An 18,616-nucleotide genomic window follows, 5' to 3' on the forward strand; every position below is an offset into this window, starting at 1 on the left:
CACATGCCAGCCAGCCCCACCCCCCTGGTGGGCTGAGCTGGCCACACACACACACACACACACACACAAATAAATAAAATTAAAAAAAAAAAAAAAAAAAAAAAAGGCTGCTTCTCTACCGCCCAACACAACCATCCTTGACCTGCCTGATCACGTGGCACTCCTGTAGCTCTTGTTAGGGCAGCGCTGGGTGGGCAGCACAAACAGCAGCTAGGATCCCCAGGTGTCACTGTCCATGAGGGTCTGACACTCCTTCTGCTGTCTGGGGGTTGATGGGCACGTGGGCTCCTGGGAGACTAAAGCTATGGCCTTGGTCACTACATACACCACTGGCCCGAACCATGAATGTCCCAAGCCAGGGACAGTGCCACGTGAGAGGCCTGCCATCCCTGTTGGCAGGCAAGGGGCAGAGCTGGGGGCATCCAGTGAGGGTGATGACACACTGGACCTGGGGCCGCATGGTCACTGCCCTGAGCTGTCTCTCCCAGGTGGACAACAACCTCACTGTTCCTCTAAGGAACCCCAGGAGGCGGAGCCTGGGCAGCGGCGGCCTACCTGGAGCGGGCTCGTTTCCTACTGGCCCCAGGGCTGCTGCTCATCCGGTAGGCAGTGGGCATGCTTCTCTCTTCCCGCCGTCTCTCAGGGGAGTGGGCTCTCCTCCGAGGGGACCGAGAACGGGACCTGCATGGAAGACGATGGGTGGTAGGTGGGCTCTGCAGCCGGGGCCCTGCTGTATGTCCCTGTGCGCAAAGACCAGACCCCGAGGCTCCTGCAGGTGCAGCAGCACAGCCCTCGCCTTTGCAGCCCTGCCGTCAGAGCTCCATCCCTTGGAGGCAGAGGCCTACCCCCACCCCATGCGGCGGGCCAGGGCCAGCCCAGGGGGGCTCCTCCTCTTCCACTCCCCTCCACCTATGGTTTTCCACTCACAGATGCTGCAGCAACAGCTGGTGCGGGACGGTGCTGAGACCGCGGGCCATACACCTGTCTGAATACTGGCCCGTGAGATCCTGAAGGCCCCAGAGGTAGAGGGCTGTGCCTGGAGCTCTTGCCTCTACTGACCCCAGGCTGCTGTTGGCAGGAATGGGTGGGAGCGTGCTTTGGCACGCTGGCATGGGCCCACACCTTAGCTCACGCTGGAGCGTGCTGTCTCACACGGTGGGGGCTCAGCTACTGCAAGGCCACCCCAGCCTTCCTGCCTCCTTCCTGGGGTTACAGGACCCCTCTGCCCAGCCTACATGGGGCACAGAGGGCCCTCAAGCGCCTTGGCTGCCAGAGGAACCAGGTCCTCAGTGTGGACTCCCCTGTATGGCACTGGGACTAAATTTTTTGTTGTCAATGAAATTAGTGCTTCAGAAAAATCTGCAATAAGCAGAAGTCTAGGGGAAAATTCATTTCTCCCCACTGTTTCCATGACAACCCATACTCAAAAACAATACAAGAACAGCAGCTTGATTTTTGTCATTTAAAAAAGTTCTCCACTGAAATCATTTTTGTTACATTAATTAAAAGCCCCAAAACAACACATACAGGTGTGGCAAGATCACCCCGCCAAGCCATCCTGAGCACCTGGCCCCCAGCAAGGCTCCTGTGGAGTGGCACTTGTGAGGTCTACCTCCCCGACCTGCCCTAGGGTTCCTACAACAGGTTACAAAGTGAGGGCAGTTAGACACCTTGACATTTTACCAGGCTTTCCCTCAAAAGAGCTCCGGGAGTCAAATCTGTCCAAGGTCGAGGCTGCCTGACAACTCTCTCGCTGGGCTGCTGCTGCCACTGCTGCTCGGCTCTGACAAGGCTCCGTGCTCGGGGTCCCTGGGGAGGCCGTGTGCCTGTGGTCGGAGGCACACACTTCACGCTCAGAATGGGCTGTGCCAGGCGGGGCGCTACAGAACTCAGGAAGGGCTCGCTTACCAGAGTTCTAGCACCTATGGAATGCTTAACACAGGAGTCTACAGTAAGCTCAGGAGGCAGGACAAATATATTTGCTCTTAACACCTACAGACTCGTGACTCTACATACAATACCTTGTGGCATGGCTATCGGTGTTAGACTTCTTCAGTGAAGTGCTGTCGCAGACTTCCCATCAGCAGGGAAGAAAGCCCACCCCACAGCTGGGAGCAGGAATAGCAGTAGGTAACTCTTCCCGTCAAAGAACGCAGGGATTTGTATTCTGCTAGCCAGGCCCCTGCCCCGCTACCAGCTCTCACGAAGCTCATCTACACAGTGGCAGAGGCTTCTTAAAGACAAAATCGCCTTGGTTAACAGTGCAGAGCGTCTCTGCTCGGTTACATACAATCATAAGGGCTTGCTCTCAAAGGTGTAAGGAGAACTTTTTCTGTGATACAACTCCAGAAATTTTATCTGAGTGACAATACGTATGTTCATAAATAGCTGTGTTTCCCCGATGCTCAACCACTGGTCTGTTCCACTCAGGGTGCCACTCCCAGGCCTTCCAGGAGCTGGGGAAACTGCAGGTGGCCTAGTGCCAGGGTGGCTCTCCACCACACAGCCAGGAGGCTCCCAGCTTAGTCTAACCAGGCAATGCAGAGCCCTGGCTGCACCTGCCGGGCACCGTTCATTTCACAAGCTACAGCAACTGTCCCCACACCAGCAGGGTCACTGGTACCAAACTGGACCCTGCAAGTACCAGTTTCTTCCTTTAGCAGGATTAAAAGACTGAATTATCTTTTATTGGTTTGCTGTGCAGTTTATCATATGGAAAAAAAAAAGGCAGTGGAGAACTGTAATTTTTAGATTTAAAATCTGACCTCAGTTTCACCCAAATTATTATTTCTGCTCAAACTAACTATTAAAATAGCCTGGGCTGGGGCGATAGCTCAGCAGTCTAAGTACCTGCCTGGCAAGCACAAGGGCCTGGGTTCTACCCCTAGTTCCACAAGCTGTGCTGGCCCCAGAACCCTGGGCAGGTGGGGCTGGCCACTGAAACTGGCCATGCTGGCGCACGGGGGCGGCTGAGACAGGAGGATCACTACAAGCCCAAACTATGTAGTGAGACCCTATACAAAAATAAATGAATAAAAGATTAAAAAAAAAAATACCTATGCTAGCCCCAAGGCTCCCTGGGGGGCTGGGCTCCAGAAACTCAGGTGTTCACATTTGGAACCCAGGCCGGGCCGGGCCAGGCAGGGCCGGGAGCACCCAGACACTAAGATCAACGCTGAGCAGTCTTGGCTGAAGTTTAAGAGCAGATGCAGTTCTGGGCTTTACACCTGTGGTGCAGCTTAGCAATACCTGCATCTTAGAGCTAAATTTCAGTTTTAGATGTGAGTAGACGGCATGAATGTGTCTTCATTCCAAGAAGACAGAGACTGCCTGCTGTCACACACAAATGGGAGCGGGCACAACACAGGAAAGAAGAGTCCTCCGCTCCTGCCAGCGTGGGGCACGAGACACCAGACCCAGGGTGCCCGTGGTGATCCCAAAGACTTCTGTTGTGACTCACTTGCTCCTGGGTTCTGTTCACCTTTCCTCTGGAGTAATGAGGAAATGGGGCTTCAGCAGTGTAAGTGGTCCCACAGTAAACAGACTCACCATAGAAAAGCGCCTCTAGACCTACCACCCTGCACTATCTATAGGACCACAGTGACTCAGTGCAAGAAAGAGGGTTTCATTTGAGTGCATGCCACCACAATTAGACATGTCCACAAAGGTGGCTTTTTACTCTGAGCTGGGAGCAGCCTAACAAGGACCAATCAAGCCACTCAGGTCAAAAGCCCAGTCTTCCTACGGCGACAGAACATCAGTAATGGCGTCTATAATGGGTTATGCCAGCTGAAGAGGCAGTTTTAGAAAACGTACTAACAGAAGAGTAGCACTTCAGTATTCTGATTGAAACGTTGTTTTCATGTCAGTAATCTCTACTAAGGAAGCAAATGCCATTTGCACATTTTATGTGCAGCTGCAGCATTTGAAATCCATTTGCATCCCCAGCATGCCAAAGGCCAGCCAGGCTAGGACTCAGCAGGTCATCTGCCTCCGTGTAGAGGACCACAGCCCAGCCAGCAAACACTCGTACCAGAGGCAGAAAACCACAGTGGCTGAGCGGGCCGGGCAGGGCTGCCCGGGGCAAGCCCTCAGGCGCCAGCTCCTAGGGCCCAACGCTTCACACTTTCTGTATTCCACAACTGGACGGCTAATCAGTCCTTACTGCAGACTGAACCCAAAGCAGTCTCACTGAGCTGCGTCCTCAGCCCATCATCATCACCATCGTTGTCATCATCGTCACTGTTTCAGACAGGGTTGCTATTTCATTCAGTTGTGCAGGCTGGGCTCAGCCTCACTGAGTGCTGGCAATGTCTTTTATAATAAAAGTCATACTTTGATTTTTTTGGTATTTAGTACAGGGTCTCACTACATAGATCAGACTCGTAGTGATCCTCCTGTTTTTCAGCCTCCCAAGTGCTGGAATTACAGGCGTGTGCCACCACACTCAGTCTCATTCCCCTCTTAGTGTGCCTTGGGGGTGGGGCTGGCATGGCACACCAGGGATCGAACCCTGGTCCTTGTGTATGCCTAAGAAGGCACTTTAAGCCACTGAGCTACCTGGCCGGCAGTAAGGCATGCTTATGTGTAAACCTAAGCCTATTAAAAAAAGAAAAAAAAATTTTTAAAGAAAAAGTAACATAAAAAATAATTTATCTATTGCACAATAGTACAAAGAAGATATTGCACCTAGCTCCTGACACACCATGGTGTGAGGGACACAGCTACTCAACCCCAGCAGGGACAGTCTGGGGCCGTCCTTCGCTTCCCCAGCCATAGGGAGGTGGCCCTTCTGCACAGGCCTCTAGGTGCTGGTGTTGGGGTGGCCCCACCTGGGGACCATGGAGGACCCCTGCCTTTGCCTCTGAAAGCAGGACAGAAGAGTTCTCTGGGCACAGTGTGCTTGGGGTCTGGTTTAGGCTCCTGGCACTTCCTTTCAGCTTTATCACAGCATAAGAAACTTTCTCAAGTGAGAAATTTTCTACAGTTTTTATTTGCAATACAAAATACTGGGAAAATAAAATTCAGAAACCAAAAATATGTGAATGAAGGTATTCAATTAAATTAGGACTTGTGTGTGTGTGAGTCACAGCAGTGCTAAGGACAGCCCCTATCCAGGAGGCCCACACCGTCCACTGTGCCCATGTACGTATGAACTGCTAGTCTCTGCACTGGGCACTGCAGACAAGTGATGTTATAGCCTGCTCTGCACGTCCCGCGAGAACTCAACTTCACTTCCAGGAGTGCCCTGTGCTGCAGCCGAGTGTGGGAGGGAGGTGCTTGGAGTCTGGTGCATCTGGAGACTCCAGGGGCGAGTTGGGGCCCAGGAACTGGCGGCCTCTCTGAACTTCATGCAAGTGGCCAGCTCTGCTCTTTGCTTTTGGTGGGGAACCCAGAACCTGGCACTCAAGCCAGGCCTTTCCACAACTCAAGAGAACCCTGGTGCCACCTCCCTCCTCTAAATTTTACTGAGACAGTCTTGCTAAGCTGCCTAGGTTAGCCTGGAACTTGAGGTCCTCCTGCCTTATCCTCCTGAGCAGCTGAGATTATAGGGGTGCGGAGTGGTTTATTTTTAAACTGTATTGCCAAGTAGTAAATTCTGTTCGCCACTGCTGTTGCCGGAGACCTTACAGCATCTTCTCCAAGGGAGGCCAGGGAAGGCTCTGTGCTACAGTGGGGACAGACTGGGCACAGACCTGTCTGCTGCTATCTCTTCACACACCTGTGGATGCTGTGGGTCCGAGCAGACTAGGAAGTAAAGATTTCTTCTGCTTTGAAACTGACACATATGAGAAACCAGCACAGAGAGATCACCCACAGAAGGACCCAATATCCATCCCATGCAATTTTTGCAGGTTGGAACAAGTACTAGGCTGGTTCCTGTGACCTGCTACCATTTAAATAGACCTTGCATATTTCTTTAAAGGCAGCAGTAGCTAAGGAGTTCAGTGTCGGGTATGACACCAAGAACAGGACAAGGGCACGGGCATGCTAACATCCACTGTAAACTTCTGCCCCACTCTACTGGGTGCGCACCAGGTCAGGCAGGGTCCTGTGCATGGGATACAAGACCCACAGGATGCCAGGGCCCTGCACACTCACCTTGAACGCCGCACCGTCCGGTAGGCACTGGGAAGCGAGTGCTTTGCTTTTGTGTGGGACCTGGACCTGGACTTCGATGATGAGTGATACTTGGGAGAGCGAGATCTAGTCCGAGACCGTTTTTTGTGCTTCTTCTTCTTCTTTTCTTTCTCTTCTTCCCTTGGTGGGTCTCTGCTTTTGCTGGAAGGCCTTTCTTGTGACTTCCCTTCTGAAGTGGGCAGCGGTCTGCTTCCAGCCAGTAGAGGACAGGGTGCGGTGCTGGCTTCCTGAGAACAAAACAAACCCGTGGCTTCAGCAGAGAGATACGGCAGCAAGGCGCGCAGGCACCACCACCACAGGCCAGACCCTCACTTGGCAGCACTCCGCTCGAGCAGGAGCACCCAGCCCCAGCTGGGTGGCAGCTTGCCCGCTTTTCCCAGGAAGGTGGCTCGGTGGAGAAGCCAGCCTACCCTCGTGGCAGTTTGCCCAAAATGCCTTCGAAGCTTCCTCAAGCACACTGCCACAGCGTCCAGCACTCAGTTTCTACGAGTCAGAGGTCTTACCCAAGCTGCTGCGGTGCTAGGGGAGGGGGTGCCGGTCTGCAGAGCTCAGGCCACTGGTCCATAGGAGGCGCCCTGGGCTCTGGCTCTGGGCAGGAGCGCTGGGGCTGCCTGGGCACATGTTCCCACCAGGACACTCCTCTGCTCACGCAGTCACAAACACCACCTGCCTTGCACCACGTGCCCCAGGGCCCAGCTCTATGGATCAAGGAAAACCTCAGGCACGTGCCGTGCAGGAAGGGCTGGCCTTCCTCCCAGGGCCACTCCGATCAGGCCAGGGAAAGGCGCTGCCCATGGGCTGCTCTGGCCCGTGCTGCCCTCCTGCCCACGTGCCTCGTGGGCACTTCTTGCAGTCTGGGGGGCAGTGCAGATCCCACCACCGTGGGACCTCCTTTCCAACATGTATACCACAAGGTTCTTTTAATTCTGGCCTGGGGATTGAACCCAAGGCCCTTGCTCATGCAAGGAAAATGCTCTACCACTGGGTCACACCTCAGCCCTTAAAACAAAAAAATGTTTTAAAGTTTTGAGACAGGGTCTAAGTTGCCCAGTCTGGCCTCAAAGGTGCTAGCTGCCCACCTCACTCTCCTGAACAGCTGAGAGGACAAAGGTGTATGCCCGGGGCTTGGCTCAGCATGACAACTCTTTTTTTAAAAATGTATTTAGTGCAGGGTCTGACTACGTAGATGGGACTTGTAGGGATCCTCCTGTTTTCAGCCTCCCAAGTGCTGGCATTACAGGCACGTGCCACCACGCTCAGTCTCAGTTACCGGCCCAGGGGCAGGGTTGGCAGGGCACACCAGGGATCAAACCCCAGCTGCTGCGCTCTGCTAAGCAGGGACATTAGTCCCCTGAGCTACCTGGCTGGACCAGCACAATCATTCTTAAGGCTTTGCCTGGAAGACCTCCAGGGCAGCCAACTCCGTGAGGACAGTTCTCATCAAGAGGTCCTTTCTCAGCCAGCCCTTAGACAGTACCTTCCCAGTTTAGGGTTAGAAATACTCAACACATCCAAGTCCTGCTGGCCAGCCTTGCCTGCTGGCTGGCTCTGCTTCACTCTGACTCTTAGGTTCCCTTGGAATCGTGGCCCTGCAGGAAAGGAAGGTGCTCTGGCCCAGCAGCTGTGCACACTGCCCACAGCCTGAAACGCTGGGGCAGCCCCACAGGAAAGAGATCTGAATGTGAGCTGGGTCCCAGAAGACCACTTTCTACATGGCAAAGACCCATAGTCCTGGCCTCGCCCAAGAAGCATAAACCATGATAATCAAGGCCAGACTGGGTTGACAGAATTTAACACCACAATTTCCAGCCCCGAGAATCCCTGTGGAGTCAAGTGGCTGCCAGCTTTTCAAATATGAGGCCCAGAACATCCCAGGAGGGAGGGAGGCTGGGACACAGCCCGCTTCTCACTGCTATGTGCGAGGGGTGGCCAACTCTTACCACGCACCTTATTCACGTCATCAGTGCCACATGCTGCAGCCACAGGGTCACAGCATAGCGTGTCGTGTGTCTAAGCTCCAGGACTGTTCCTTCCCCTGCACCTGAAGCGGTGCCTGTCCTACCACCCCTCCTTTACTCCCCTGCTCTGAATGCTGAGTGCCCTGATGATATAAGGAGATGGTCAGAACCAACACTTTAAAATACAATTTACACTCAGCCGTGAGATCTGTGTCTCCCAGTGATCATCCTTTCCAGGTGCAGTAGCACAGGCTCGTCATCTTAGCCTCTTCCTGAGGTTGAGGCAAGAGGATCTGAAAATGTGGTCAGTGTGAGGAACTCAGTGAGACCTTGCCTCAAAAACAAAAAATAAAAAGGGCCAAGTAGGTGGCTCAGGGTTAGAAAGCCTGCTCAGCACATGCAAGGCCACGGCACGATCCCTAGCACAACCAGCCAGCCAGTGAGGATTATCCATCAGTAAGACAAAACCTGGTAACCATGGTGACCTTCACAGGATGAACCGAGATGACCGTATGGCGCTTTTTAAAATTAAAAGTATTGGAAGAATATTTAAAGACCCAGTACATAGACCTGAGAAAAATAAAAGGATACCTAGTAACATGCCATGCACGGCTGCTGGTGGCAAGGCAGGTGCCCCTGGCATGTCACTGGGACCTTACACCCATGCCTTCACTGAGGGCTCTGGGCCAATGCTTGCTGTATAGGAAGAAGGGGAGATGGGGAGGGCTGGGGCGGTGTCTGCACAGCTGGCCTTGGTCCTATGTCTCCTGCCCAAGCGTTAGCCGCCTTGGACACTGACCAATGACTGAACCTCGGTGCCTGTCCAGGTGATACCAAGGGTGCTTCTGAGTGCTCCTCTATAGAGGATGGGGGGGATGTGAGCATGCGTGTGTACGAGCGTGTATCCAATATCAGTGGGAGAATAGGCCGCAAGCCAAGGGGGTCGTGCACGCTGCTCCTCAGGGTGCCCAGGGACGTAGGCCTCCAGACAGAGCCTGAATGCTCTCAGCTGGTGGACTCCAGATGATGCTTACAGATTGCAACAGGACACACAGGAAGGTTCTGCCCACCCTAGCCGTGGCACTCTGCTTAGGGACAGGGTACGGCCTCAGCCAAGCCGCGTGCGGCTGGAGGAATCCCGCTGCTGCTAAGTGGAGGCAAGGCTCCCTCCATGAGTTGGCGGGGAACTGCCACCGCATTCTGAGAACCCCACACCTGGCCCTGTGTGGCTTAGCGGCTGCCACGTGAGCCCCGGGCTCCAAGTGTAATCGAAGCCCTGGGTGCTGCTGTAATCAAGACCACACAGCCTTCAGCCTACTCCATCTCACATCGCCCTCTGTCTAGGCCTCGCTGGAGGAAGAGACCACCCCCCGCGGGCGGCTCAGGCAACAGCAGAGGCATGGATCTGGAACTCTGCCTTCCGTCAGTGTAAGGAGCTAGCCTGGCTGGTGGCTGACACGCTGCACGGCAGGCACCCCGAAAGCTGTTCGCATGGCACAGGGTACTTGGGCCAAGCCAGCAGATCCCAGCTGTGCTGATCTGAGCCTTCTCATAGGACAGCCTAGAGGGCTGCTGGGGAGCTGCTCCTGAGGACACCACAGCCCCTGCCAGCAGCCACCTCTGCAGGGTGAATTTAGCGTTCTGGTGAGACAAAGCCAACCACAGCTGGGCGTAAGGCTGGGCTCACACAGTGTTTGGGAGAAACCACAAAGGAACTCCAAAAAAGAAGTGGGCATGACCTTATCAGCACGGCAAGTGCAGCTGTCTCTATTTCGCAGCTCGACTTTCATGGACTCACTGTTCCATGGTCTTCAAAACTATTTAATCTAAATTGGACTTTTCACTATATTGAGGGATTTTGTAGTACTGTATGTGACATGTGCGTTGTTAAAATCAGGAAGGTTTATGAGTTTAGAAAGTGGTTAAGAACATTAGAAGTGTTTTTAAAAGCGTGGGAAGGTTTATAAGGGTGTGGGAAGGTGTATAAAGCCTTAAAATATGTATTAATACTAAAATAAATATAACGTTGCTACCTGGCTGATTCTCATGTTTGTGGGGTGTCGGCGAGGTAACCTCCATGCTGTACTTGGCAACAAATCAGCACCGTGAGCAGCAGCCTGACCTCTGGCCGTGGGCAGGTGGAGCACTCGCTGCGAAGCAGATGTGCACAGAGGGCTACGTGGCCCCCCTAGCGCTTGCTCCCAGCCTCCCAGCCTGGGCCTTGCCCGTTTCCAGAAAACCCCGCGTGCTGTGTGCCAGGGGCTCTAAAGCCAGTCCCTGGACAGCTTCTTACTCACGTCTTCAAGCAACTCTGCACCTAGGACCTTCGGGGACTCAGCTGACACTGGCTTTTATTTCCTATTGCCTTTCCCAACTCTTGTATGATTCACAAACTCAACAAGGCCATGCGCTTGGAATCTACAAAGGGCCCTGAAGGGCTGCTAGCAGCAAGAGGCGGCACTACTCAGAAGGGGCCACAGCCGGGCATGGTGGTGCACACCTACCATCCCAGCACTTGGAAGACTGAGGCAGGAGGATTTCGAGTTCAAGGCTGACCTAGAGAGCAGAGTGAGATCCTGTCTTCCCCTCCTCTTCCCCAAAATAGGAAAGGACAAAGCTACTCAGCAAAGCTGGGGATGGTATGCGTGCAGGCATGTGTGTACTATTCATGCGTATGGTCTCATGCACTGCTTGAAACTTTGGGTACTGAGAGCTTCCCATGAAAGGAAGTGCACCTCAGGACATCATTTATTTATTTACTTTTTAAATTTTTTAATATTTATTTTGTCGTTTTTTTTTAATAGGACATTTTCAATAATTAATACATTGAAGACTGTTATCTTCTTGGTGGTTATCCACAGTACGAGAAGACAGGATATCCTGTCCAAACACTATTACTATAAATCTTTCTTCTCACTGAATTAAGTGAAAGTAGCTGTGTATCTATACCAACTATTCTGTATATACAGATACAAAATGGTCCTTCCTTTGCATCCCCTTTTTTTTGTTTAGTCCTGTCAGAGATGGGTATTCTATTGGCATCTAAATACTATAGGTGCTTGACTTCAGCAAAACAATCCAACACAGTCCAGCAGTCCACAACAGTAGTGGGTTACCCGCAGAAGTCACTGCCTAGAGCCTTTTACAGCTCAACATATTAACATGGCTTTACTCCATGTATCGTGTTTTTATATTTATCTGCTGGATGGTTAAGACAGGACATCATTTAATTTTTTTTTTTTTTTTTTTTTGTAGAACCAGGGTTGAACTCAGGCCCTTGCACTTGCCAGGCAGGCACTTCTTCCGCTGAGCTGTCTCCCTGGCCCCGAGGACATCATTTAAATGCCTGCCTCAACATACAACACACAGCTACCTCTTCAATGACTGAGCTGAGCAGGGTCGTGCACAGAAACAGACCAGGTACACACAGGACCAGCACACACACACAGGGAGACACAGACCAGGGCCTCTGTGTGTCCAGCTCCATGTGCCCCAACCCAGTGCAAATGGCATGGTGGAGAGCCTTTCTGGCGCTCACCACAGACTGCCAATGTGGGCAGAGAGGTGAGTAGTAAATGGGCAGTGGGCACCAAGCAGTCGGAAGGCAGAGACACCAACGCCAAGAACCGGGGCGGACTCCCAGCTCCTCTCAGTCACGGCCAGAGTAGACCCCACCGCTCCCAGACGGGCCGGCAGGAAGCTGAGTGTGGCCAGCGTGGACTTCCACCGCAGGGAAGCACGCTGCTGAGGCCAATACGGCAGCACCTCCGATGGGGAAAGCAGCTCCGTGGCCAGGGCTCTGCTTGGTGATCCTGGTGGAAGCCAGACAGAGGTACAGGACCCAGGGCCAAAGGAACACTGCACAGAGCAGCACCGGGGGTGGTGAGCCACAGCACTCAGGCCACCGCTCTTCAGAAAGCAGCAGCTCGCCAGCACTGCCTCAGCCCCTCCATGCCACGTTCTTGACCTCCCCCATGTGGGATGGCTCGCAGGGTGTGTCCCTTACCATGAGTCTTTCAGTCTGTACACTGAGAAAGACAGGCTCCCCCTCAAGAACACACACCACCAAAATGTGGTCCACACAGAGATATACCCAACCTTCAAAGGAAGGAAAGTCTGACACAAAGCACAGCAGAGAAACCTAAGGGTGTTACACTGAGATAGGGCGGGCAGGTGTAAAAACACAGCCCTGTATCAGAGGTTCCTGGAGCAGTCTAGGTCAGGGCAGAAAGCAAGGGGGTCCAGGGAACAGTTTCAGCTGGGTGTCCCCGAGCTCCGAGACGGATGTGGCAACAGCTGCACAACTTGTAGTGAAGTGCAGCACTTAGTGCACTGACCCTTGCACCTGAAAAGGCAGACACAGCAAGCTCCATATGGCGGTGAATATTTTAGCACAGTAAGAACTACTACTCTGTCCGCTGGAATTAGGAAAGGACACACAACCTTTGCTCCTCACTGTACCTTTTTCTCTGGAATCGGCACCTTTTACATCACATGCTTGTTCTACCTTTGCAAAAGAAAATGGACATCGGTCAGTGTCTGACCCTAAGGCAACTGCCTGAGTGGTGGCTGCCATGGGATGGAGACAGAAGTGGGCTGAAGCTCGCACCCAGGTGCATTGTCTATGTGCGTGCTGGTCCTGTTTGTACCTGTTTCTGTTTCCTTTCTTTCTTTTTTCTCTTTCTCTCTCTCTTTTTTTTGTGGTACTGGGATTGAACGCAGGACCTTGAGCTTGCCAGGCAAGCGCTTATTCTACTGAGCCATCTTCCTAGCCCATGTACCCGATTTGTTTCTATGCACGATCCTGCTCAGCTCAGTTGGTCACTGAAGAGGTGGCTGCATATTGTATATTGAGGCAGGCTTTTATTTATTTATTTATTTATTAAATATTTATTTATTTATTTTGTGTCTGTGAGTGGCCAGCTCAGCCCACCAGGGGGCGGGGCCGGCTGGCATGTGGTGCTGGGGATTGAACCGCGGTCCCTGCGCTTTGCTAAGCTTGCTCTGAGTAGGTGCTTTAGACCACTGAGTCATCTCGCCAGCCCGAGGCAGGCTTTTAAATGACATCCTAAGGTGCACTTATTACTTACTGACATGGAAAGCTACCAGTAGTACCCAAAATTCCCAGTGGTGCATGAGAGAGACCACATGCCTGCATGTGTACCATTCCCACCTTTGGAAGTAGCTTTGCTCTTTTCTATTTTGGGGGAAGGAGAGGTTAAGTCAGGATCTCACTCTGTACTCTAGGTCAGCCTTGAACTCAGAATCTTGCCTCAGTTTCCCACGTGCTGGGATGGTAGGTGTGCACCACATGCACGGCTGTGGCCCCTCCTGAGGGTGCTGGGGGCCTGTGCGGGACCTGCTGCTCACAGCTCTGGGGGTGGAGTGTTGGCTCCTCCCTGGGCCTACGGCAGCTACTCTGATCCTGTCTTACAGCCTCTGGACTGAGAATTTTATGTCTGTGTAGCTGGGCCAAATATGCCAACATGGATGAGCACAGTACTCATCAGAACAGCGAGTAAGTCCACAACGGCCTGGCCCTGGGGACTTCTTCAGGCGAACAATATTTTGAAGTCTGACTCTCATCTATGACAATTCCAATTTAATTACAAGTATTTCTGTCTCAAAGCAATTAAAGACATTTATCACCATCTGCTGCTACCATTACACTTTGTTGAAATAGCTTAGCAGCTATAATCCGCATGTATGCACACATACATCCAGGGAGATCATCCCGAAGATTTAGATGCCTATTCCCAGGGATTAGACAAACCCAGATGGGGCAGCAGGAATGGGGAGGAGGTGCTGCGCTGGCCTGTGCCACCCAGACAAGCCTGGCAGCTGACCCTGCAGGCTGAGACACTGGGCTGAGGACAAGACCCTGCTGGCAGTGTGCAGGGTGCAGGGCACAGAGGCACAGCTGCGGGACTGGCAACCTGTCTCTACCTGCAGGTACCTCTTAGCGAAACCCTTTATAAATAAAGATGACAAGAGAAATGCTAAAGGGATGTATCCCAACCACCATAGCGCATCCTTGTTCCTTACTTTCTCTCCCTACTACATACATTAGTTTTATAGCCACAACCTGAGGGCAGACATTCTAATTAGGTGTGGTAGAACACTCCTATCATGCTTTGGGAGGCTGAGACAGGAATGTCTTAAGTTCCTGCCCAGCCTGGGAAACGTAGCCACTTCCCAAGGGCCTGTCTCAAAACAAAAACAAAAACAAAAACAAACAAACAAAAAGAGCTAGAGATGTACCTCAGTGTGAAGGCCCTGGGTGCAATTCTAGCACTGATAAAAACAAGAATGAAAACAAAGCAGTGAGGTTCCTGTTCTGCTTCTGGGCGGGGCAGCTCTGTGGAGAGCTCAGGAGGAGTTGCTGGGGTGCTGCTGGCTGCATCTGGGAATCTGGGAGGCCCTTAGCAGGACACACAGGCTGTGTGAGGTGGGATCTGCCCACACCAACCCTGCCAACTGGACACACATGGTCTTCCAGCTGGAGGGGACTTCACACAGACTCCTGGCCCAAGAAAGCTGACTCAGCCCCTGGCAGAAGGCTCAACCCTAGCCAGGGACGTAGTTCAGCGGCATGAGGGTCTGCCCGGCAAGTGCTGCAAGGTCCCGAGTTCGAGCCCCACTACCAAAAAATAAACAAACATACAGGCTCAACCCTGAACTCAGGATCCCATACTACCTTACACAGAAGAAGAGAAGCAGTCAAGAGACGACACACAGAATTATCTTAGAATAACAAATACAGCCATGGCGATGTACACTGGGCAGGCTGAGGCAGAAGGGTCACCATGAGTCTGAGGCCAGCCTGGGCTACATAGTAAGATCCTGTGCCTGACTGACTGACTGACAGACAGACAAACAGAGCCATCAAGAAATGTAATCAGAAGGGAAAAAGGTACAGGGCTATGCTATGAGGAAAAACCAGCTACAAACAGTAGAGACACTAGAAGCATGGCTGTGGGGTGAGGACACACCATGGTGACAGACATGGGGTTCCCCAAAGAGAGGGCCTCAGGGTGGCACAGTTATAGTGATTAGGCCACTGTCACCACACCTGCACTCGACCTGCAGGTGATTCAGAGAGCCAGAGGGTATGAGGGATGCACACACAGAGGTGAAAGCACTGTCCTTTCAAAAGACGACTGAAAATAAAATCCCTCTGGTCTCTACTTCTCCTGGAGAACATCCAGGCACGGCTCCTGGCTGCTGTCCACGGCTCTCCAGTGGCTGCATCACAAGCATCATCAAAGGAGAGGGTCCCCCTGCTCCAACCCTCATGTGAGAAATGGCACCCTGGCATGCCCCACAGTCCCTCAGGAAGCCTGACGTGTAGTCGGCTCACATACAAAATCCAGACAGGGCAGCTATGAAGAACCTAAAAGATTCAAGGCTGGGGTGGGATGCAATGCCAGAGGTCCCAAGGACACAAAACTTGCAAACCCTCCAAAGCCACACTTTCAAGTGTGACCCACCGTGGCTCCCGCTGTTGAGCTTCTGTGTCTTGAGGACTTCTGGTTCCTTCCTGAACCCAGGCCCACAGCTGTGCCAGGGCCAAGTGACATTGCCCGCTTAAGGCCAAGCCTGGTCACACTGCCCATGCCGTGGCCTCTGTGTAGAGCTGGTGAGATGCCCAGGGCCACAAGCCTGCCAAGTGCCTGCTCTACCACTCAACCCCCGTCCTGCAGTGCCCAGGCAGACCCCAGCTCTGGGGCCTCCACCTGAGCCCGAGCCCAGCAGTGTGCCTGCCCTGCCCTGTCAAGCTTGGCCCTAGCCCGGCCCGGCTTCTGAGTGCTTGCCCAGCAAGCCTGCATCTCTGGAACAACTGACAACACCTGTGTATCAGCACACCAGGCACCCCCAGGGCCACCACACACTCACACAGACACCTGCGTCCCAGGCAGGAACAGGAGCAGCAGCTGGGCTGCCAATGCCTCACCAGGCCAGGCTCCTCAGTGGGAGCCCAGCTCATGCGTTTCTGGCCACCAGGTTATGTGATGTGGTCTGCCTTCAACATACCTCCACATTGAAAGTGCTCTCCTCGATTTTTCCAGCTTCTGCTTCAGGAAGAGGATTTTTTAAGGTTTGTAAAAATAAAGCTGCCTTTCTTTTGCGTTCTGCCTGGAGCTGCTTTTCCTTTGATTCCTTGGACGCTTGGGCAAGCTTTTCTCGGGCAGCAGCTGCGAGGCGGTCCTCCAGCTTCTGTTTTGCTAAAGGAACAAGAAAGAAGTGGGGTTGGGGGCAAATGTGTTTATGTCCTTCCACCTCACTTGCATAGCACCAAAAGCCACATAGCTACTCAGAAAGGGACATGACACAAATGGCAGGCTCGAGAGACACAGCAGACAACACACGGCCTCAGAGGATGAGCATGCAAGGGTGCGTTTGGGGCTGGACACAGGGTTTCCAAGTCAGCAGGCCGCGGGGCCCATACTAGTGGGGGCGGGAAAAGGGCCCCCTGGGCGTGTGCTCCACCCCGTCCCCACCAATGCTCCAGGCAGGCAACAGCTGCCCTGGAAGCATCTCGTCCCAAGGACTAGAAGCAGATGCCCAGGAAGCGTAGGTCTGGGCATTATCAGTGCTGGACAGGAAGGCACAGGGTAGACTCTGTCCTAAGGGTTGCTTTGTCTGATGGTGCACACACAGAAAAAGCAGCAAGAAACCAGCATAAACCCTGCAAATACTACTTCCATTCACTCTTTGCAGGATACACTTCCTCTTGGAGCAGGGGCCATGCTGTGGCCTAGGAAGATGAGCCAAGCAGGCAGCAAAGGCAGGTGGCTGTGCACACAGCTTCCCCGGAGGGCCTCTCCCAACCAGAGCGGGCGTGTGGGCTGAGCCTCGCCCTGAGGCTGTGTCAAAGCGCGAAGGCTTCCATCAGAGCCGGCTGGCCCAGGAGGCTCTGAGCACAGATCGCCTGCGATACTAGGGCTGTGCTCCTGAGGAGCAGGAGGGCTCCCAGCTCAGACACACCACACAATAGCTAAGTGCACGCTTGGAATTTCTGGCTTAACAGCCGCGTTTCATATTTACTTCTTTTTTTCAAGAACTTTAAAAGCTAGTGACGAACCTTGCTTTGCTTCTAGCTCCTCCTGCGTAAGTTGGGGCTTCTTTTCCTCGACAACCGCACAGGGTGGGGCCGCAGCTGGGCTAGTGTTGGCAGCACTGCTAGAACTTTCTTGGCCCTCTTTGCTTTCTTCATCATCATCACTGTCATCGTCTAGCTTAACTCGGTTTTTTTCCAGGGGAAGAAGATCATTTTCTTTGGCCTTGATTGCAAAGCTTATCGGAGCAAATGAAGCTATTGAGAAAAGGTAAGAAGTGGGATACATTTTTAGGGAGCCAGAACATGGAGCAGGACCGTCACAGGACCTGCTCTGGTGTGAGCACGGCAGTGTAGGTGGTGGCTGCAGAGTAGTACCATCTACCGCAAATAGGTGGCCTGGGTGGCCTCAGTGTCACTGAGGGCTGCAGCAGGAGACCTGCTGGGTGTCATGGGGTCACCTGCCAACTTGGCCAAGTCTTGCTAGTTTTCTCCTTTAAAAATCCCCAGCTCACCATGTAATCAAATTTTCCTCAACAGGCATCTAATGAAACTCCACCCTAGAAGGGCATCTTTACAAAGTCCCAGCCTAATGAAGAACCTGTTCTTCCAGGGCAATAGTCACATAACCCTCACCTTCACGGGTGACATTTTTACCAGGTGACTACTTCAGGACTGGCACCCTGTTAGACCAGGCTCCATGGCCACAGGAAAACTAAGTCTGTAGTGAGAGGTTGGGTGGTGCAGTTTACTTCCCATAGGACACTTGAAAAACGTTAAGAGAATGACAAAGGTCACAAGGGGAGCATCGCCCAGCCCCACCCCCAGCAAGGCTGGATCTGTTCTCTTCCATATACTAGCAACAGCTCTAGCCACAGCTAGCTGGGTGCAGTCAGAGACCTTCTGTTTAGGCATCACTGAGCTGTTATTTATGAAGGGTATTTACGTAAGCCACAGTCTGGGAATTACCCGTGCACCGCAGCTGTTCCCAGGGGGAAGTGGGGGAAGTGAAGACAGTGCCTCTGCCCCCTTGGCGCAGGGACCGCCTGCTGCCCCCAGCCACACGTGGTAGTAAGGAGAGGCTGAGGCCATTCCACCCCAAATCTGCGACACACAGCCACCTGTCACACTCAAGGATGCAGGGAGGCCACATGGCGTCTGCCCACATTTCCAGAGGGAGCCCCGAGGCTGCACAGGGCACTGAGCATGAGCGATGGGAGAGTGGCCGGCGCTCAGAGCCCTGTGCAGGACGAGCAGTCACCACACAACGCACTGTTCTTGTGTACGTTTTGATGTTTTCATGTTAAACAAAGTTTAACAAAATGAAGCTGTCACTGCCATAGCAATTCAGCCTTTAAAACACGGGGTCAAGGAACATTTTAAAATGAGAGAAGACTTCATAGAAAATGTTAATGAAATCACTCAAGGTACTAGATCAAAATATATGCAAAACATCTCA

General features: G+C 52.8%; 1 protein-coding gene across 7 annotated transcripts in view; it reads right to left on the reverse strand.

The window, feature by feature from the left end:
• Sfswap (splicing factor SWAP) overlaps positions 1-18,616 on the reverse strand; it is a 65,294-nt gene that overhangs the window by 7,599 nt on the left and 39,079 nt on the right. For 4 of the 7 annotated variants that reach the window (XM_004635849.2, XM_023720509.1, XM_023720510.1 and 1 more), the window contains 5 exons: positions 17,185-17,415; positions 16,134-16,324; positions 6,103-6,368; positions 1,671-1,826; positions 556-681 (listed from right to left, as the gene is read on the reverse strand). In XM_004635849.2, the coding sequence (XP_004635906.1) occupies positions 556-681; positions 1,671-1,826; positions 6,103-6,368; positions 16,134-16,324; positions 17,185-17,415 (970 nt within the window). The remainder of the gene's footprint in view (positions 1-555; positions 682-1,670; positions 1,827-6,102; positions 6,369-16,133; positions 16,325-17,184; positions 17,416-18,616) is intronic. The other 3 variants (XM_004635850.2, XM_023720511.1, XM_023720507.1) reach the window with 2 other exon arrangements.

This window comes from Octodon degus, unplaced genomic scaffold, assembly GCF_000260255.1.
Source record: "Octodon degus isolate 3935 unplaced genomic scaffold, OctDeg1.0 scaffold00076, whole genome shotgun sequence".
Taxonomy (NCBI): Eukaryota; Metazoa; Chordata; class Mammalia; order Rodentia; family Octodontidae; genus Octodon; species Octodon degus.